This window comes from Sorex fumeus, unplaced genomic scaffold (assembly GCF_029834395.1).
Source record: "Sorex fumeus unplaced genomic scaffold, SorFum_2.1 ptg000072l, whole genome shotgun sequence".
In the NCBI taxonomy this organism is placed as follows: Eukaryota; Metazoa; Chordata; class Mammalia; order Eulipotyphla; family Soricidae; genus Sorex; species Sorex fumeus.
Window position 1 is genome coordinate 2,363,335 of NW_026606129.1, and position 21,446 is coordinate 2,384,780.

At 51.6% G+C, this 21,446-nt stretch overlaps 1 protein-coding gene across 1 annotated transcript in view; it reads left to right on the forward strand.

Annotated features, from left to right (window-relative positions):
• Window positions 1-16,697: 16,697 nt before the first annotated feature.
• The window catches only part of LOC130037482 (contactin-6-like), a 158,444-nt gene continuing 153,695 nt past the window's right edge, over window positions 16,698-21,446 (forward strand). Inside the window, exon 1 of the mRNA XM_056129323.1 lies at window positions 16,698-16,820. Within this exon, the coding sequence (XP_055985298.1) occupies window positions 16,766-16,820 (55 nt within the window). The 5' untranslated portion in view covers window positions 16,698-16,765. The remainder of the gene's footprint in view (window positions 16,821-21,446) is intronic.

Here is a 21,446-nt window from a genome sequence, read left to right on the forward strand (position 1 = left end):
ATAGCTGCTGCATTCCCTCTCAGGTGACCAACGCAGACAGGGCAGGGCCAGGAGTGAGGCTGCGCTCGGATGCTCAGGTCCTTCTGTCCATGGAAAGAAGTTCAGAAACCGACCAGAGGGCTGAGATGATGCTCAGGACATCAGCACAAGGCACCGAGTTGGGGTCCTGGGCTCGTCCCCCACACTCTGGGCGGCCTCAGGTCCCAAGCATCCTCCCGTGTGACCCTGTCAACCCAGACCACCAACGGCCCGAGAAGCTTCACACCCTCCGGCCCAAGCACCGAACATTTCAGCTGGTTGGCTGGATATCTTGGGACCCTGAGCGTTGGCTAGGAGCCCACCCACAAGAAAGGCTAAATAAAACTTTGGGAAATAGAAATCCTTGTTTCAAGTTTCACTGATGCTAGCTAAAATCCAAACAACACAAATTAATGTGGAACAGAACTGTAATCAGTACGAGTTTAAGATGAAGCTGAGGGAATTATCCAGAAAGGAGACTCAGAATAGAAATGTTTATAATAGGGGCCGTAAGATTGGAAAGCTAAATAATATATGAGGCACACGTCCCAGGGAATTTCTAAAGAATGAGGAAGAAATGGAAGGAAACATAAGACACGCCTCTGAATTATCATGGAACGGATGACGTGGTCTTGGGCGTTACAGGGACGCTCCTGGCAGCACAGCAAATATGAAAGACCCAGCAAGACACAGCCGGGTGCACAAGCCTTATCGTCCATGGGCTGGTGGCAGAAGCGCTCCCCCCTCTTGGCACCTCCCGGGGCCCCAACAGAGTTACCCATCCGGGCCTGGGCCTTGGCAGCAGCTTCTGCTGCTCCCAGAGGTGACCTTGGGCCTCAGAGAACCGCTCGGGAGTCAGGGGAAGGACAGGGAGGACTTCACTGGGCGGCCCTGGGGCCTGCGCTCTGGAAAAGCCGACACCGGCCCCTGGGTACTGAGCCAGGAAGGTTAGGTGCCAGTGACCCCTGAGGAGCTGGTTCAGGAAGAAGGCAGGCTCTGCTCGGGGACCCAGCTTTTGCCACCAACTCAGGGGAAAGGAGTGAGCTCGCACCCGGAGACCCAGGAGGGCAGCGAGTCAGGGTTTCACGCAGCATGGGGGCTGCGGGGCCAGGGGGAGACAGAGCGTGGGGGAGAAACTGAGTGGGCTCGCCGGCGCTCGGCCCCTGGCCCGAGAGATGCACGACTGTAATGTCATTTGGCTTGTGATGGTCACCTTTGAGTTCTTAGAGCGATATTATCCAAGCACGTTTGAGAGTAAGAATGAAGGCTTCAGAAAGCCCTGTGTTTGCGTCTATGTGTGAATGTGGGTGTGGCATTGGCATGGGATGTGTGCAGTGTGAGGCGTGTGTATGTGTCTGGTGTGCAAATTTGTAAGTGGGAGTTCAGGGATGTGTATGGTGTGTGATGTGTGCATGTATGCATGTGTGTAGGGGCGATGAAGGGGCATGTTTGTGTCTGGTGTGTAAGTTTATGAGTGGAAGTTCAGGGTTGTGTATGGTGTATGATGTGTGTGTGTATGTTTGTATGGGGGATGTAGGGAACATGTTTTTGTACTTTTTTAAATTTTATTTAATGAACGCTGTCATTTGCCAAGTTCTTCACAGTTGGGTTTTTGACATACGGTGTTCTATTACCAACCCCACAGTCGGTGTCAAATGCCCCCACAAGTGTTCCCGGCTCCCCCTCCTACCCACACCCCAGATCCAGCCGCCATCTTGACATCCTAGAATATTGTGCAATCCATGCACAATTCTAAGTTTTCTAAGTTTGGTTGTTGAAATTTGGGCCTAATGATTTCAGTGCTGTTGACCTTTGGTTTGGACTTTCTTCTCGACCACCCCTTTGTGCCCCGATGGACTGAGTCCCTCAGCTCCTGTCCAGTTACTTCTCATCTCTCTCTTCTCCCTCACCCCCAGCCACTTAATTTCCTTTCTTCTCTCTGTACTCTGCGGCCAAGGATGATCCAGGCATCCCCCCTTTAAACCATTGAGTTTTCTCACTTAGTTACTCTAAGAACCACATGTAAGTGATATCATTGTGCATTTGTGCTTCTTTCTCTGTATTACTTCATTTAACTTATTATACTCCAGTTCCATCCACGTTGCGGTTAATTGTGTGATTCCACCGTTTCTTACAGCTGCGTAGTAGTCCCTTGTTTATATATGTCACATCTTCATGATCACTGATCCGTTGTTGGACATCTAGGTTGATTCCAAATTGTAGCTATTGTACCAAGTGCTGCAATAGTAATGGTGTGCGCACATTCCTTTGAATGACTGTTTTCCTGTCCTGGGGGCAGATACCCCAAACTGTAATTGCTGGGCTATATGGCAGCTCAGTTTTAAGTTTATGGAGAAGCCTCCATACTGTCTTCCTAAGGGCGTGGATCAGACAACATTCCCACCAGCAGTGGACGAGGGTTTATTTTTCAACACATCTCCCCAAACAGAGATTTTTCCTAATATTTTTGATACAAGCTACCCATGACGTATTCGATATGCCAAAAACAGTAACAACAAGTCTCACAATTTGTTGTGAGATGTTTCTGGTGCCCGCTTGAGCAAATCGATGAACAACAGGAGGACAGTGCTACAGTGCTTTTTGATGTGTGTCATTCTCATGGTGCAAGATGATATCTCATTATTGTTTTGATTTGGATTTTCTTAATAATAAGTGAGGATGAGCACTCTTCATGTACCTGTTAACCATTAAGTTTTTACATGTGGTTATCCAATTTTGCTAGCAATATTTGTTGAAGAAGCTATCTTTAGTTCATTTCTTGCTCTCAGATCCTTTGTGAAAAATTAGCTGACTAAATATTACTAGAATATGTGCTTGCATATTCTGTTCTGACCCATTTGTCAGGGACTCTATCCTTATTTCAATACCATACCGCATTGATCATTATGCTTTTATAATATAATGTTGAGTTGGGTACTTAGATACCTTCCAGTTTATTTTTTCAGTATGGATTTGTCTATTCAATAGACAATAGACAATTTGTCTATTCAACGAATTCAATACAAAATTTATTATGGGCTACTCTAAGCTCTTGAAGAATGTCATCTGAATTTGGGCAGGGATTGCATTGAATCTATAGTAGTTAGGTAGGATGGTAATTTTGACAACATCGATTCTTCTAATCCAAGAGTATGGGATATTTTTTCATTACCTAAGGTCTTTCTTATTTTATTTATTTCTAAAGAGTTTTGAAGTATTCACAGTATAGCTCTCCCATATCTTTTTAAAGCAGATTCCTAGGTACTTGCTGGTTCTGACACTACTTTGAATGGGAGAGATGCTTTAATCTCTTTCTCCTCTGATTCATTATTTGTATGTAATACAAATAGGACTGATTTTTGTGTGTTGATTTTGTAGCTGGCCACTTTGCTGAATTGGCTTATTGGTACTAGGAGGGTTTTTTTTTGTGACACTGTAGGGTCTTTTATGTCTAATATCTTGTCATCTACAACTAAAGGTAATTTGACTTCTTTTCCAACCGGAACTCTTCGACTTCCTTCGATTGCTTGATTGCTGTTGCTAGGCCTTCAGTGTTGAAAGGGAGGAGACAGTGGGTGCTTTTCTGTTTTTCATCACTAAGCATAATATTGTCTGTGGGCTTGTTAGATTGTTAGAGTCTATCTTGAGGAAGGTTCCTTCCACTCCTTTTCTGTTAAAGGTTTTTTTTTTAAATTTTTTGGGTCACACCTGGCGAAGCACAGGGGTTACTCCTGGTTCTGCACTCAGAAATTACTCCTGGTGGTGCTGGGAATCAAACCCGGGTTGGCCACGTGCAAGGCAAACGCCCTACCTGCTGTGCTATCGTTGCAGCCCCTTTTTTTTAAAACATCATAAATGGATGCTGGATCATGTCAAAAGCTTTCTCTGCATCACTTGATACGGTCGTATGACTTTAATTTTTCATTTTACTGATATGGTATATTATGTTAATAGATTTTCGTACATTGAACCACCTTTGCATCCCTGGAATGAATTCCACTTGATCATGGTGTATGATTTTTTTGTATATGCTGTTTGATTTGGTTTGCTAAGATTTTGTTTAGGATTTTAATTGAGAAGATTGCTGAAGTTTTCTTTTATATAAGTGTTTTTGTCTGCTTTGGGTATCAGTGTAAAGGTATTTGGAAGGATTCCTGTTTCTTTGATGTTTTGGAAAAGCTTAAAGATCAAGGCAGTAAATCTTCCCTGAAGATTTGATAAAACTCACCAGTAAACCCATCAGGGACAAGACTTTTATTCTTGGGATTTTCTTAATGACCATCTCAATTTCCTTGGTTGCTATTGGAATAATCAGGCTTTTTACGTTCTTTTTATTCAGTTTGGGAGATTTCATGTTTCTGAGAATCTGTACTTCTTGGTTTTCCAGCTCAATAGAGTTGTTATGAATTTCTGAGATTTCCATTTTAATGTCCCCCCTTTCATATCTGATCCTACTGAGTTCTTAATCTTTTCTCCTGAATTCTGAATACTCTCAGTAGCTTGCCAGGCTCTCTGAGAGGGGTGGAGGAAGCGAACCTGGCTCAGCCAGGCTGGCTGCATGCAAGGCAAACACCCTACCGCTGTGCTATCACTCCAGCCAATAGCACAGTGGTAGGGCGTTTGCCTTGCACGCAGCCAACATGGCCGACCTGAGTTCGATTCCTCCGCCCCTCTCGGAGAGCCCGGCAAGCTACCGAGAGTATCTTGCCTGCACGGCAGAGCCTGGCAAGCTCCCCATGACGTATTCGATATGCCAAACACAGTAACAAACAAGGTCTCCAATGGAGATGTTACTGGGCCCACTCGAGCAAATCAATGATCAATGGGAGGGCCTTTACTTTACTTTAATCTTTTCTCCTGATTCGTCTAGCCAAGGTTTGTCTCTCCACTCCTAATTTCACTGACTTCTTTTTGTGGTGGGGAGGCATCGCTTTCTTGGTTTCTATCTATCTAACATGACTGATCTCTGCTCTGGTTATTATTTCCTTCCTTCCTCTGAGTTTCGGATATTTTGTTGCTGCTTTTCCAGGTGTTTGAGATGTGCATTTATGGTGCTGATTTTATCTTTTCTTCTTTCTTCATGTGGGCCTGTATTGCTGAGTTTTCCCCTAAGTGATGCTTTTGCTGTGCCCCATAGGTTCTGATAAACTTTCTCTTCATTATTTTTAGTCAAGGAATTTTTTACTTCTTCCTTGATTTTCTCTTGTTATTTAGTAGCGAGTTGTTTGATCTCCAGGTATTATAATTTCTCCACATGCTATTTTTATGGTTAATTTCTATCTCTGTGGCATTGTGGTCTGATAGGGTGCTTGGTATGATTTTTATGTTGTGAATTTATGTACGTTTATTATGTCCTAGTAAGTGACTATCCAGGAGGATGATCCATGTGCCCTAGAGAAGAATGTGTATATTCAGCCATTTGAGCATGTAAGAGCAGTTATATGTCTATATATCTACATCTCTCTCCATATATCCATCCATTAGTCCCAGCTCTTCTAGTTTTTCATTTAGTTCTTACGACTTACTGAGAGTATGTCTAGTTTATCTAGTGAGGACAGTGGTGTGTTGAAGTCCTCCGTTAATATGTGTTTTCATTCATGTTTCTTTTAGGTTTGTGAGCAAAGCCTTATAAACCTTGCTGATCCACATTTGGTGCAGATATGTTAATTAAAGTTAGTACTTCTTGATCTATTGTTCCCTTAACCAATAAGCAGCATCCATCCTTATCTCTAATCATGTTCTTTAGATGGTTGTTTATGTACTTTTAAGAGACGATGAAACTCAAGAAAAATGCCCTCTTGGTCTGATTAATTCTTAGAAGGAATTGAACTTAGAACTCCCTGATCATGCTATTTATTTATATCTAATTTATATAAGCTGGAGTGATAGCACAGCAGGTAGGGTATTTGTCTTTCATGTGACCAACTCAAGTTTGATTCCTCAGTCTCTCTCGGAGAGCCCGGCAAGCTACCAAGAGTATCCCACCTGCACGGCAGAGGCTGGCAAGCTCCCCGTGGTGTATTCAATATGCCAAACACAGCAACAACAAGTCTCACAATGGAGACGTTACTGGTGCCTGCTGGAGCAAATCAATGAACAACGGGAGGACAGTGCTACTTTGCTACAATGCATATAAATTTTAATATATCATTTTTATAACTCTGAAAGACAGCCTCAGTAAAGGAGTGATTTTAAATATTGCATTTCACTGCATAATTGCACGGGTTCAGTAGCACTGGCAAGGTATATTTGAAAATAAGCTTTACACCAGGGCCCCACTCTGCCTGTTTTGCAAAGATGACCTGCATACAACTGTATGGGCTGCACAGTGACATTCGGCCAGGCTCCCCGTGGACCCTGCTGGGGTGAGAGCTGGGGGCAGCCCAGGAAGCCCAGAGTGGCCCTCACCTTCCCCATTCTCCCGTGTTCTCTCCCACCTGCCCTTCCCTCACTCCTCTTGCTTCCTGCACACCAGAGCCTGCTCACACACGGTCAAGGAGACACACGTGAGGCTCAGGGACTGAGAGTCCTCGCTGCCCACCACCCCTTCCCACGAGGGCAGCGTCTCCATGCCACATCCCCTCTGCAGACAAACGCTCTTTCAGGCCACCTGGAATCTGCCCGTGTCTCCTCTGCACACACTGACTTGGCCTTGGTCACTGCAGATCCTGTCCTTGTGTGGTGCCTTCCCCTGGATGTGATTTTGAGACTGGCTATCGTCACTGGGCTGTCCCTTTTCACTGCCCAGGGGCGGTCCTCAATGCGGCACCTGTGGCATGCTCTCTCTATTTTTATGTCCCCTTTCTTTGTCCATTTCATAATCTGATAGGGTTCCTCCCATTTTGTAGTGCTTATGAATTAAAAAAGTTGTGAATATTTGTGTGGAAATAGGCTTCACATGCCTCAGTTAACATCGAAGATTTAACTGAACTGACATATTCGTTATATCTAACTGAATAAATGTTTAAAAAAACTATTCCCTAAAGCCACCGTGATATTTTTCTTTTGCCAGAATAGTAAATGTTCTTATTACTACATAAAAATATCACTGTCATTTTTTGTCAGGGATTGATCTGAATCTGTCCTCATTTTGATAATGACACTGACATCCTAGGATTCCATCTTTCCGTCTATGAGTGCAGGATGTTGTTTATTTATGTCGGGTCTTCAGATTTATCTAAGCAGTGTTTTGTAGCTCTTAATGTAGATGTGAGTTTGTTTCTCCTGTTTGGTTAGATTTATTCCAGAGATATGGTGTTTTTTGAATGCTACTCTAAACGAAATAGCATACTCAATTTGGATTCCAACCATTTATTTTAAGTATATAGGAATGCCACTAAATTTCATGTATTGATCTTGGCCCTGAAATTTTTCTGAAGTCATTTTTTTTTACCTCTAGAAGCATTTGTACTATTAGGTTTTAGGGATTTTCTGTATATAGGAACATGGCACCTGCAACAGAGATTATTTCATTTCGATTTGGGCATCTTCTATTTTCAGGTTTAATTTCTGGTGGCAGGAGACACACACTGGGGAAGGACTGGGTGTTAGGACATGGTGTGATTGAAAGGACTTTGTGCAGCCCACAGCAGTTCAAGAAAAGAGCAACCAATCTATGGTACTGGGGCCTGGAGTGACAGTACAGTAGGGAGGACCCTTTCATGCAAGGCCAGGCCAGGTTCAATCCCTGGCACCCGATACGGGTTTCCTAAGCTCTGTCAGGAGTGACCCCTCAGCAGAGCCGGGACTCTGTCTAGCATTTTGTGGTATGGGCAAAAAAGCTTGTGGAAGTTTAAGGGTGTTTTCCTTTTCTTTTTTGGGCTGGAGTGATAGCACAGTGGCAGGACGTTTGTCTGAGCCGGGTTTGATTCCTCCGTCCCTCTCGGAGAGCCTGGCAAACTACCGAGAGTATTCAATATGCCAAACACAGTAACAAAAAGTCTCACAATGGAGACGTTACTGGGCCCACTCGAGCAAATCGATGAGCAACGGGAGGACAGTGACAGTGACAGTTTTTTTCTTTTGAAAGGGGAAGGTTCTCTTGGCTCTGTGCTCAAGAGGTCACTCCTGACAGTGCTCGAGGAACGTATGTGGTGCTGGGGAGCAAACCAGGGTTGTCTGACTGCAAGGCAAGAAGCTACCCCCTGCCTTATTTCTCTGGCTCCAGATACATCAGCTCAAGACACTTGTGGCCAGGGCACACTCCAGATATATCAGCCCAGCAATGACACTTGGCACAGGGAGGCACAGGCGGACACTAGGCCTGGGGGCTGGAGCCACGAGTCTCAGAGCGAGAGAGGCTCCTCCCAGGGTCTTTCCCCGTCCTTCACTCTCAGAACATTCCCAACAGGGCTCCCGCAGGAGCAAGGGGGAAGGAGGGGGCTTGGCTCTTGGCTGGGGAGCCTCGAACCCTCTGACCCGACACTCGGAAATGTCACTCCCACATCCATCACAGAAACCTGCATTTACTGAGCAAGTGTGTGTGTGTGTGTGTGTGTGTGTGCGTGCACGTGTGTGGGGAGGGGTGTGGTGTGTGTGTGCATGCGTGTGTGTACATGTGTACAGGTGTGTATTGTGTTGTGTGTGTGGTATGTGTGTGTGGTGTGTGTGCTGGTGGTGTATGTTGTTATGTGTGTGGTGTGGTGTGTATGTTGTTGTGTGTATGGTATGTGTGTATGGTGTGTGGTGTGTGTGCATCTGTGTAAAACTTTCAACAAACATACAGGCTGCATTCATGTATATTCACATATATTACATTTAAAAAAACCCACTTTTTGTATATTTTATAGGCATATAATTGCTTTAAATACATTTTTGTGAGTGTTTTTTCCCATTGACAAGTAAAATAGAAAAGTTTCAAATATCTATTTTATGACTGTAGCACCGTAGCACTGTCCTCCCGTTGTTCATCGATTTGCTCGAGTGGGCCCAGTAACATTGTGAGACTTGTTGTTACTGTGTTTGGCATATTGAATACGTCACGGGTAGCTTGCCAGACTTTGCCGTGTGGGCAATATACTCTCAGTAGCTTACCGGGCTCTCCGAGAGGGGCGGAGGAATCGAATTTTATGACTAAAGTAAGTAAAGTAAAGGCCCTCCCGTTGATCGTCGATTTGCTCGAGCGGGCCCAGTAACGTCTCCATTGGAGACTTTGTTGTTACTGTGTCTGGCATATCAAATACTCTCAATAGCTTACCGGGCTCTCCGAGAGGGGCGGAGGAATCGAACTTGGGTCGGCCATGGTGGCCGCTTGTAAGGCGAACGCCCTACCCGCTGTGCTATGGGAAAATATGGTTTCCTAAATGACATATCTTAACCCAAAGAAAAAAATATTGTTTGGGTTCTGCAACTTTGCAGATGTGTTTTTGCAATCTATAATATCATGCAATTGTCACAGAGGAAGATTCCCAACGACATATTTTGTGCTGCAATAGCCACATCCGTTTTCAACGGATACCGTCTTTGAATTCCTGACTTTGCAGGTGAGATTTCTGTGTACTGGCACCTTCCGCTAGGAAAATATGGAAGCACATAGATCCCTCTAAGTCACTATGTCTTATTCCCCTTCAATCAAGGAACAGCACCATGACTAAATACCGCTTACCAATAATCTGATGCAGCCAATATTACCAGAGGACATTGTGAAGTCAATAGACTAGTTTCATGTCTTGTATACAAAAATAAGAGAGTAATTGATTTCTCATTCTTTAATCTGTTACTTTGATACCAAATATTCTCAGCATTAAATATATTTTGTTGATCGAACTCCTGTCACTGGAAAAAGACAATATAACATATAACCAGAGGCTCTTTCCTACTCTCTCTCTCTCCCTCCCTCCCTCTCTCTCTCTCTCTCTGTTCCATTTGGTTTTTGGCCACACCTGCTGGTGCTTGGGGCTTACCCCTGGCTCTGCACTCGGGTCATTCCTTTGGCCTCAGAGACCATCTGAGACCCGAAGGACTGTGCACAAGACAAGCGCTTTCTGCACTGGTAACTCTGTCCCTGCGTTCTGATTCTTTCCCAATTTTCCAGGGCTTCCCTTAAGCAAACTCGGTGGGTACCAGAACAAAGCCAGTCTCTGGCAGGTGCATCTACACACATTCAGCTGTCCAGGGGTCTCCCTGTGCCATAGATCGCTCAAGGGGAGAAACTGAGGCGAGGGCAGAGCCACGCGTCTTTACAGCAGAGATGACAGCAGGTGCTGGAGGGGCCCGAGATTGGCAGCTGACAGGACTGCCCACAAGGATGTCCACATGCCGGACACTCAGGTCAGGCCTGCTCACCCCCCGGTGACAGAGTCCCAGAGATGCAGCCGTGTTTGAGTCACGAGTCTCTCCGGCAGCTCGAGACCCAGTTCCGGCTTCAGGGCGTCCCGGCCTTTGGCGTCAAAGACGTGCGTGTGATGTGGCATTGCCTCGTCCTGACCTTGTTGCCTCTGCCATGCCTGACCTCTGCCCCGACCCTGGGAGCGTGGCCATTCCGTGGCCCCCGGTCAGTTACTCCCCGGTCTCCTGAAGGGCCCCAGGACCTCCATGCTGCCCTCCCTGCCCAGAAACGAGCCCGGGTGCCCAGGGTTACGTCATGCAAGGCAAGCGAGGGCAGCCTTGAGGGTCTGGCGTGATGGGGAAGTGCAGGCGAGTGCCCCGTGCTGGGCAGGGGACAGGCCACAGCTTAGCCGTGTTGGGTCGCCACTGCTCACGCGGGCAGAGAGCATGTCCTGCCGGCCCCGGTTTCTGACGTGTGCAGAGTTAAAACTTTCCGCATCCCCTTTGGGAACCCAGATAGATTTCCATCCGAAATCATAAGATACTGGACTCTCGGTCATTCAGCTTCTTCTGAGGACTAGAAGCTTCTGGAAGCTGCTTGGGCCTGCTCAGTTTTCTGTCCCTTCCTCATGCGGGTGTGTCTGGCACGAGCTGGCACGCCCTGGCCTGTGACTGCTGCCTCACTCCTTCCCGTCCTAGGCCCCGGGTCTATGAAAGCACTTCTGGAATATTCCAGGAGCTTCAGTTGCTCATTGAGGAGCAGCCAAGGGAAAGCAGGTTTGTCGGAAGGTGATGGTGAAGCTCCCAGCGGGGGGAAGCTGGGGACGGCGGCTGGAGCTCCGAGATCCGGGCCAGAGCCTGTGTGCAGGGTCAGGGCGTTAGCCTGGCTCCCCGCTGACCCCTGGCTGAGCCTGGCCCTGGGTGAAGGCCCTGAGTTTGTCAGGAGACTGGAGACTGCGCAGGTGGGCAACAGGCTTCCCTGCTTGTGACTCAAACTCACCATTGTCTTGTCACTTCCTGTTTGGGAAAGTGTGAATGAGCCTTTTTGAGGTGTTCAGGGAGTTTTAGTTAAACTCTGAATCTGTGAAGCCGCCCTGGGCTCCCGGCTGGGAGAGTCACGGTCTCCTGAGAGCCCTGCAGCTCTGCAGGATGAGAGCTGACCGGGGGCTCTGGGGACAGGGACAGGAAAGGGGCTCTGGGGACAGGGCCTGGCCCGGGGCCTCTCCCAGTCCCCTCTGCCTGGCAACAGTCCTTGCGGCAGAGTTGGGACCTCGCATGCTCATCTGAGCTGAGCCCGGGGTGGGCAGGGATGATGGTCCAGCCTGGAGCCCCTCACCATTCCCCGCCCCCTCAGCCATTCTCTGTCACGCGGACACCACGGGCCATTCTCTCTCACATGGGCACCACCACAGGTGTGTTCTCTGTTCCTCTAGAATGTTGATCTTGACGCACAGACAGACATGAGTCCTGGAGGCTGCTTCATCCCGGGACACCCAGAGCACAGGAAGCAGGGCCCCTACCTCCTAGCTCTCACCTCTGCCCAGCGTAGTCCAGAGTACCCGGAAGCCTCAAGTGGGACTTGCCTTCCTGCGGTCACTGTGCCGTGGAGGAGCCGTCCCTCAGCGCCTGCCCCTGGACTGAGCATTACCCTCACCTGTGGGGGGAGGGGGCCGGAGATCTACCTGCTTTTGCTCCTGATGGGAAAGAGCGACGTTGTGGCCTGCGGGGGGCGCTGTGGACACCACCAGGAGAGCAGCCGACCATGGGCTCAGAGACAGGCCCCAAACCCTCGGCTCCCTGGGTCTGGCCTGGCCCCAGTGCTGCCCACGCAGCAGAGCTGGCCGGCCTGACCCGTGGTGCCCTGAACCCACACAGCCCCACCTGCCCGCGTGGTGAGCGCTGCCCCGGCTCTCACGGCTGGACGCTGAGCTGGCCTCTCTGCGGTCGGAGGCCAGGCGCCCACCAGTTCGCTGTCGGAGCTGCTGCCCTCAGCCCCGGGAGCACTTGTCCTGGCTGAAGTGCTCGGGGCCTGGGCTGAGCAGCCCTGAGTGTCCACCCTCTGCTCCAGCGCTGCCCCCTGGACTCCACGTAATGAAGCTCATCCTTCATCCCGAGCACTCAGCCTGCCAGTGTCCAAGGTCGGCCCTGTCCCCTGCAGGCTGCTGTGCTCCCCTCTGGGCCCCCTGCCCCCGTGCTCCCTGCTGGCCGCCGCCCTGAAAGGGCCTCCACCCTCACACCCCTCAGTGCAGTGCCGGGAGCTAGACCCAGGGGGCCACAGGAAGCTGCTCTCTGGCTCACGACTCCTCAGGCGGCGGCGGGGACCCTGGCTCGGGCGGCTGGCTCAGGGGAAACAGCGGTCACCTCGCTGTCTGGGGCCAGTCCCAGAGGCGCGCAGAGGTGGTGCTGGACAGACCAAGGACAGCTGCATACAGGGTCAGCACCCACCCTGCTCTGCTGCCACTCCCCCCCGTTGTCCTGTTCTGGGCCGGCCCTGCACCCAGTTCCCGGTGTTGAGAGCGCGGAGGACCCAGCTAAGCACCGCCCCCAACACAGTGCTCGGCGCATCCTCCTGCCCACGCCCCGAGAGGCCCGTTCCCGCCTCTGGGTTTCCCCCGATCAGACACGGGGGAACAAGAGAACCAGAAACACCCCTCTGCCCGGTGCGACGGCTCCTTCCTGTGCGTGAGGAGGCGGGGAGGGTTTTCCTTGTCCAGTGGCTGTGGCCCTGCGCCTGGGGTCTGTCCCCCTCCCCAGCACGGCCAAAGTGCACACGCTCCTTCTGACCCAGGTCCCTAGGGGGTTCTGGTCCTGGCCAGTCTTTCCACATTTGGAAAATACGAGGACCAAAACGGACATGAAGGGCAGCCACATACTCAGAATCTATCACGTCTCCCAGGCCCGGAGCCCTCGGCTTCCCGTCACTCCAGGGTCCAGCTGACAGTGGCAAGCTCGCCTGGCTTCCTGGGCCCATGAGTCCGCTGGGCACCGTCTGTCCTGTGCCCGGCTCAGCACGTCTGTCTCTGCTGCTCCTCCGCATGGTGTTGGCCCAGCTGCCACACAGCCCAGGGTCCGGGCTGGTGGCCACGGGCCCCACAGGAGGAGGGGCTTGCCTGGACTCTCCCAGCTCTGACCTGGACGCGTGTCCCCCGCCCCCCCCTCCACCCCTGCTACTCCCCAGGACCCCGTCACAGCCTTTGCTCAGGAAGCCTCTGTCCTGCAGGGGAAGATGCCCTGCCTCCACCTCCCCCAGAATGTCCGAGAGCCAGAGGCTGTGGTGCCCGAATGTGCCCACCCAGCCCCGAGGCCTGGCCAGGAGCACCTGGCGCTCCGCCCACTGTCCTCCGGTCTGTGCGCTTGAGGGACAACCCCCTTCCCATGTGTTTGCTGCAGTGGACAGGGCCACTCGGAGGGACGCTCCGTCTCTGGCCAGGGCCTCTGCAGACTCACATCTGTGGCAAAGCTGCAGCGTTTAGGGGTGCAGGACCCTGATAGCCAGGTGGGCAATGGGCCCGGCCGGCTGGTCAGGGAGGGGCGGCATGTCCCAGGCCTGACCCAGGCGGAGCTCACCGTGGTCAGCACCTCCCACTGGCCCCTCCCTGGTGGGGCAGCCGCTGGACATTCTCCCTGACCTCCCCGCCGTAACCAGGGGTCACCTCCCACAGGTAGGAGGCTGGTCCTGCCACGAGCTTCCACGGCCTCGAGGGTCTGATGAAGGAAAAATTGCCAACCGGATTCCAGCTATTTTCCTAACAAACATATTTGCGTCTGTTTCCTGCTGTTAACAACATGTAATCTTGCCTCCTCTAAGGAAAGAAGAAATGCTTCTCCCGCAATTGCATTCAACACGCCGGGCCGTCTCCACTAATCTGTCATCGGGGATGACGGCCTGTTTGGAGAGCCGGCATAACAATTATCATAAGTGATCGCAGTCGGCCCCGAAAACAAAGAATGTGACGGCACCATTGATCTTCCGCTTTGCCGTGTTCATGGCGGTTGGGGTTTCCTAGTCAGAACCAGACTTTTTTGGGGTCATGCATATTTCATTTTAAAATTTATTATTGATTTAGTTTGATAGTAAATAACTCCATGATCGCTGAGGCTGGAAATCTGTTGTGAAAATTATGAAGCCTCTGGCCTTGGATTTTCAGCCAAAATAAAGTGGCGAGGACCTGAGGAGATGGATGTGGGTTTGCAGACTCTGGGCGCCGCTCGCCAGCCGGTCAGTTAGAGGGGACGGGCAGCGCGTGTGACGGGGACCTGCTCCCTGCCATCTTCTGCCCCACCTCACGGAAGCACAGCATGGCCTGCAGTGCAGAGCTGGACCCAAGGACGGCAGCACATGCTGACCCCCCACTCCCTCTGGGCCACTGCCGAGGGCCACCCTTGGGCACATCTGCCACTGGCAGGGGGTCACCCTGGCATCCCTGTGGCCGCTCAGCAGTGCTCGTTCCTACAGCTGAAGGGAGCACCACCCAGGCAGCAGGGCTTGCATGCATGGTCCCAGGCAGAGCCCTGCTGGACCTGTCCACCATCATCCATGGCAAAGCACCAGCGGTCCCGAGAGTGAGCGGAAATGCCCTAGGCGACCAGTTTGTTGCAGACTGAATGTGTCCCTGTCCCCAAAACAGGCCTCGCCCTCTGAGAAGCTGAAAATGCCTGTTTGGGTCAGAAGAGGGAGTGCATGCGTACATGCGTGTGTGTGCGTGTGTGTGCATGTGTACATGTCTATGTGCATGTGTGTATACATGTGTGAGTGTGTGTACGTGTGCGTGCGTGCGTGTGTGTGTGTGTGTGTAAGGGGCTTCTAGAGCTGCCAGCCCCTGCCTCAGTTGGCTTCGGGGCTGCCTGTCCCCACAGAGGCCCACAGAGCTCTCGCCTGCCCCTCCTGGGTCAGTTGGTGAAGTTGCGAGTCCCTGGTGCTGATGTTTGTGTGCAGGCTGGTGCCTCTCGGAGACAGCCAGGCTTGGGGCCACACCCAGGGCCTGGCCCCCAATACTGAGCACCGAGTTCTGGCAGAGGGCAGAGGTTGGCCACGAACGTGTGCCGAGAAGGTGATGGAGGAGTGAATGGCCACAAGGGCCCACGTTAGATAAGATGGGAGTGAGGGGAGACTGTGTTGTCTGTGGAGTGGAGAGGATGGGGTGTGGGAGGCTGGGAATGGATGGGCTGGGACCAGGTGTGTGTGTCTGGGCTCGGATGTGGGTGTCTGGGCTCGGGTGTGGGTGTCTGGGAGGACTCACTGTCCAGCAGTGACCCGGCCCGAGGACGTCTCCCCCTTCAGGAAACTTCAGGCTGAGCTCTCCTGGGGGCAGTGGCATGAGAGGCCCTGCGAGAGCATCCATGGGCTCACGAAGGACCCACGTTCCTTTCTGCTCCCATCACCCTGCAAGTCCACACACTTCCAGGATGCGCTTGACATTGCCAGAAAATATATTTCCACTGTCGAAAGTTCCCAAAGCGTCCGATTGTTAAATCTCTAGTAACTGCATCAAATGGGCCAGCTCTGAGCACATCCTACACTCTTTTCAGAGTGTGAATTTTAGGGGGGGCCTCTCACTAGATTCCTCTTGGGGTAAAGGCCAAAGATTTTACCTTGAGTCTATTTATCACTGGATGCCTTAAATGTCAAATTAAGTTACCGAATTATGATGTAACCCCAAAGGAAAAAAATTTGTCTTATGTTTGACTTCTAGAAATTTCTTTGATAATATGCAATTTTTCAGTAGCAATAGAAAATAGAATTTTCCTAATAAATATATTCTTAGCAATATTGTTAAAAATACTTTGAAAATCCATGAAATGCATAAAATCATGTGCATGAACATCTTCATCTCATACCTAATGGTGTGAAACAAAAACACCAAATAATTGATTGTTGCCTTATTATGATTTTAGCTTATTAAACAGTATTGAACTCAAACATTTCGGAAACAATCGAATTTAACATATTAATGAAAGACTTTTTTTGTTTTAGTTTATTTTTGTTTTGGGGTCCCATGAGGTGGTTCTCAGCACTTTCTCCTGGCTCTGTGCTCTGGGGTCACTCCTGGGAGCGCTCAGGGGACTCTATCCCCGCCGGGGATCAGACCTGGGTTAGCTGTGAGCCAGGCAAGTGCTTGAACCCCTGTTCCACGTCTCCGGCCACTGATAAAAGTCTCAATGCATCGAGACACACTGGGTGGAATCACTCTCCTGCCCACTCGCGACTTCTAGCTAATTTCATAGTAAATGACATGCAGACGTGAGGTGTTAGCTGAAATCATGTCAATGTACCCGAATTGTGGCAACTTTGTAAAATATATAAAGCTCAGACATTGGGATGATTTGTGATAAAGCATGTTAATGACATATTGAATCAGGCTGGCCCTGTTCCGATATTTGCCATTTCATGATGTTTTTCACTTTCAGTCTTGAGCTGCTGCGGAAGGCAGACCTTCCCCTGCTGATTGTACGGGAGAAATTTTGACCTTAGAAAGTGGAAATGAGGTTGCTATGGAAACTGGTAATTCTGCTGCCACTCACACACACTTGCACAGGTAAGTGTTCTATTATGAGTTTTGATTGATAATTTATTGACATTTTATTTTTTGGAGAAGTGAAGTAATTTTCAAATGCTTAATACCAGCTTTAATGACCATGTAATGGAAAAAGAAATTGGAGACAAACTCTCTAGCTGGTTTCGGGAGTTTAACCCTGGAAAGATCAGCCTGGGTTTGGTTCATTTTGGGGGCCACGTCTGCCAGTGCTCGGGAGCGACTCTAGCTCTGGGGGCAGGGGGTCTTTCGTGCTCAGCCTCAGGAAGCCTCCCCTCGCCCCACCCTCCTCTGCTGTTTGTACCCGGAACTGAGATGATTTTAATAACACGTCGTCAATTTCCATAGTAACTGAAGTGAGATTTTTCGTAGTAAATCTCACGTCAATGAAATGTTCATCGGAAAAGCATATGACAGGATGGCTGTTGCGGTCAGCAGGGGAAAGGGCTTCTCTTTCCTTGACAGGGCGTCTTTCCAGCATCACAGCTGGAATCCAGGTGTTTTATCTCAGAGTTAGTGCAGACACAGGGCCAAAGTGGCCTAAATGTGTCCCACAGAATGAGAAAATACCGGTAGGAGAGTTTCCTTTCCATGTCCGAGATGAGTTTCCTTTGGCCCAAGCGTGGAGACGGCGGTGTCTGAGCCGCTCGCCCGGGCCCCTCCAGAATCCGAGGGTGCCAAGCTCACACTGGCAGGGGGCCTGGGCTGGCTGTTCTGGTGGCCTTTCCCAGAGCGGGCGTCCAGGGGCTGTCCGGGTTGGGCCTTGTCACCCTGCGGGGACCAGTGTCTCCTCCTGGGTCTGGACTTGCTGCCCTTCTCTTGTAAGCCCAACTCCTGGGCCGAGCACTGGCTCCGGAGAGGCCTGAGGCCACGCAGATGGGACGGGGGCCATGGTGACTTCGGGGAAAGAAGACCCCGAGACACGCAGAGCCGGACACTGCCTGTGTGTGCGGGGCTGACCCGGGGCAGGGCCGGGAGGGCCCAGGCTGGGAGCTGACCCGGGGCAGGGCCGGGAGGGCCCAGGCTGCGGGGTGAGGGGTGCCTCTGCCCTGTCACACTCAGCCCCACTCTGCAGCTGAAGGGCCCAGAAGGTCCTCGTGTCCCTAACAGCAGCGTCTCGGGGGAGATAGAGGAGCACGCAGGAGGGAGGCGAGAATTTCAGTCTCCCCAGTCTGGGACGATCAGGCTCATCTCAAAGCTTTGAGAACATTCGACTCTGCAGAATCACAATTAACCGTTAGAGTCAGACAAAGATACAAATAAAGGAATGTTCCCCAAGGGGGAACCCCAACACACCATTCAAAGGGAAGCTTCACTTTGATTTCTGTCACTTCAGCTCCTGGTAACAAAGGCTCGGAGTTAAAGCAGAATGTCTCTTTGTAATAGTAGATTTAAAAATAACAGACTAACTCATCCAGGGGCCCCAAATTATCCACGTGGGAATAAGATGTTTCTTCCAACACACTCTCTCGGCTTCCTGTCAAAACCCGCGTTAACATCTGCCCTTTAAATATGTATATTGAATCAGCAAGTATTGCTCAAAGACCTTTTGTGTTAAGTTAAAATAAATTATTATTCTCAGAACACATATCAGGTCTGAGAAATCCTCCCATTCTCCCATTAACGTTTATTTATCCAGATTGGATGTGATTCGACATGTCCTCCTGCTTCACGTTGAAGGGGAAAGAATCACCTGCCCACGTCGCGCAGTTTCCCCGTGAAAGAATAGGTGGATCTTTTACTTTCTTGGTTTTTTCTAAACCGTAATTTTCTAAAGAGCATGATCTGAGCTGAGCTCTGCCCCGAGGAGAGGATGCGGGTCCTTTAAGTCCCCGCTTGCGTCTCCTTGGCTGCTCCTTCCCTAAACCGTCTCCACAGTTTCGCATTGTTTTCCCCAAACTTACTTCTCACTTGCAGTGAAAGGCGGGAAAGATTCGCGATTGTTTGTGAGGGTTTTCCCTTCCCAATGTCACACTTCCACACTTTCCGATATGTTGCGGTGTGGATGTGCCGGGGTTTTCGTTTAGATTGTTTCATTTAGAATGTTCTGGAATGTGTGCTGGGTCCAGGCATTCCTCTCAGCATGCGGGGACAGGCCCGCCTGTGGCCCCCACGGTGGTGCCTGCCCAGCAGTGAGAGGGCAGGGGGTGTATCTGCTGCTCTCTGGGCTCTGGAGGGCAGAGCTGAGACCCTGGGCCGGGCCGGTGTCACCACAGGGCGGGGAGGGGACAGAGGGGACGGCCACCCTGGGCCCGCTGTGGGCCTGTGTGTGTCATCGCCAGGGGGTGAATGTCCTCTGCGGCCCCTCGGGAATGGCCGGTCTCGGGAGGTGCCACCCTGAGGGGCTAGGTGCCCTCTGCTCTCCGGGGCCCCCGGTTGCCCGAAAGCCTGTGGGTGAGGGGTCCCAGTGGGCCCTGCCCGGCTGGCCTGCAGGACCCCGAGCCCCACAGGGGACAGAGCCCGACCTGGAGCACGTGGCCCGTCCTGCTCCCTCGGGAGTGTCACTGTGAGCTGTGGGTGGAGGGAGTCCCGTGCCTGCTTGGGGGCAGTCCTGGGCAGCTGTCCACCCCACCCTGACCAAGCCAACCAGTGCTCCAGAGAAAGGCAGAGCAAGGACACTGGCTCAGCCTGGGGCCGAGGGCCTGTCGGGGTGGGCAATGGCCAGAGTAAGGCAGTGCTGGACCCAGCACAGGGTCCAGCAGCCCGAGAGCTTCCAGGTCGTTCCACAAGGCTGGGCTGTCCTGTCCCCTCTGACTGGGAAGTGCTGCCCTGGCACCCATCGGAGCCTGAGGGCTGGGAGCATCTCGTAGGGGTAGCTCAGCCATGGAGCAGCCAAGGAACCAGGACTAGTCCAGGAGCAGGGTGGATGGAGAGACAGACAGACGGACAGACGAGGGTGCGTGCTCCTCTCTGCCCTGTCCAGGCCCTCCGTGGCCGGTGGTTCCATCCCAGTGACATTCTCAGAGCAGTCTCGGGAACCCCACGGGGGGCCAGGGGGTCCCCAGCCTGGGTGGAGCAGGGCAGCTGTGGGTGTCAGTGTTCTTGCGTGAGGGTCAAGGGTTCAGGGTGGCGGACATTGTCCCTACAGTCCCGCGTCCCCTCCAGCGTGGGACACAGGAGCTTCAGGCAGCGTCACAAGCCCCAGGTCCAGCCCTCCACGCTGGGACGGTTCTGCGCAGTGCTGGGCCCTGAACAGGGGGTGGACACTCAGTCCAGTGGCCACCTCAGTGCGTGAGGACAGTGACAGGAAGGGCAGTGGCCGCAGGCAGAGGTCGCTCTGCCCCACGTGGAGCCCTGGACCCCCACGGGAAGGCAGCAGTCAGCCAGAGCCTCTCCCTCACTCTCTGTTCATCTCAGATCAGCCCTTCAGCAGCTGCCAAAGACCCCCTTGCTCCTGCCCTGTCCTGGCTGGGCTTCAGGGTATGGGGCCCACCCATCCGCCCAGCTCTCAGCAGGACTACGGTTCAGTCCGAGACTCAGTTTCCCCAGCGGAGTGGAGCTCAGCCGTCCCTGCCTTCTCTGTCTGCTGCTTATAGGCAGAGACAACTAGACCCTCCCCGGGCCCTTCTCAAGGCTCCTGCCCCTGTGTCACGTCAGCTTCAGGACCTCCCCCAGAGTTCGAGCTCCAGGCAGGACGCCCGCTGCAGCCGGCAGCGGTGTGTGCAGTGGCTCTGCCGGCCCTGGACTTGTGGGAGCTTGGGCGGTCCCGGCCCCGGGAACTGGGGGTCTCGGCCACGGGCTCTGTCCATGTGAGACCCGGAGCCAGGAGCCGCCATGTGGGAACAGGCATGGCGACCGGGGTTTCGCCTTAGAAACCGATGCATCACACAGCAAATCCATGACAATTGGCAGGTGTAATAAACCTGCTTTGCTCAAGGGCCCCTGAGCACATCACGGATATTCCTCTGGGTCAGAGTATGATGAATATTGAGTGCCTCACGGCCCTCCCTGCCCCGGGTCGGTTCAGATTTATTGTTGGCATAATAGTGCCTTTAGGGATGGCGCATCAGGCTGTATTTTCAAGCCAAGGAGCATCGCTGCGATTTCTAATAGAGACGGTCCAATTTAGAGATGCGGAAAATACCCTTTTTATGCATTTCCTACTGAGAAGGTGGTTATGTGATGATCAAAGCTTCCTCCAAAGTAATTGGCACTCAGACCCTCAATGAGATTGTTTTCCGGGAACTGATGACAACGGCAGTGGAAAGGTCCCCTGCATTGGCGTGGGGGGATGGGCAGGAGTGTCCAGGAGACTGGTGGCAGAAGGAAGGGGTGTCGTGTTTCCCGTGATGCACTGGCAGGGGTGGCCAGGGGGCTGGGTTCTGAGGGGGGGCAGAGCACCATGATGTCTGTGCCAGGTCTAGGAGGAAGAGTGTGGCAAGATTTTGCCTTCTTCTTTTTCTTCTTCTTCTTCTTCTTCTTCTTTATTTTGCTTTTTTGGGTCACACCCAGCGATGCTCAGTGGTTCCTCCTGGCTCTGCACTCAGGAATCACTCCTGGCGGTGCTGGGTGACCCTATGGAATGCTGGGGAATGAACCCGGGAGGACTGCGTGCCAGGCAAGTGTCCCCCCAGCTGTGCCATGGCTCCGGCCTGCTTTGCCTTCCTGAGACGAAACGTCCTCCGGTTG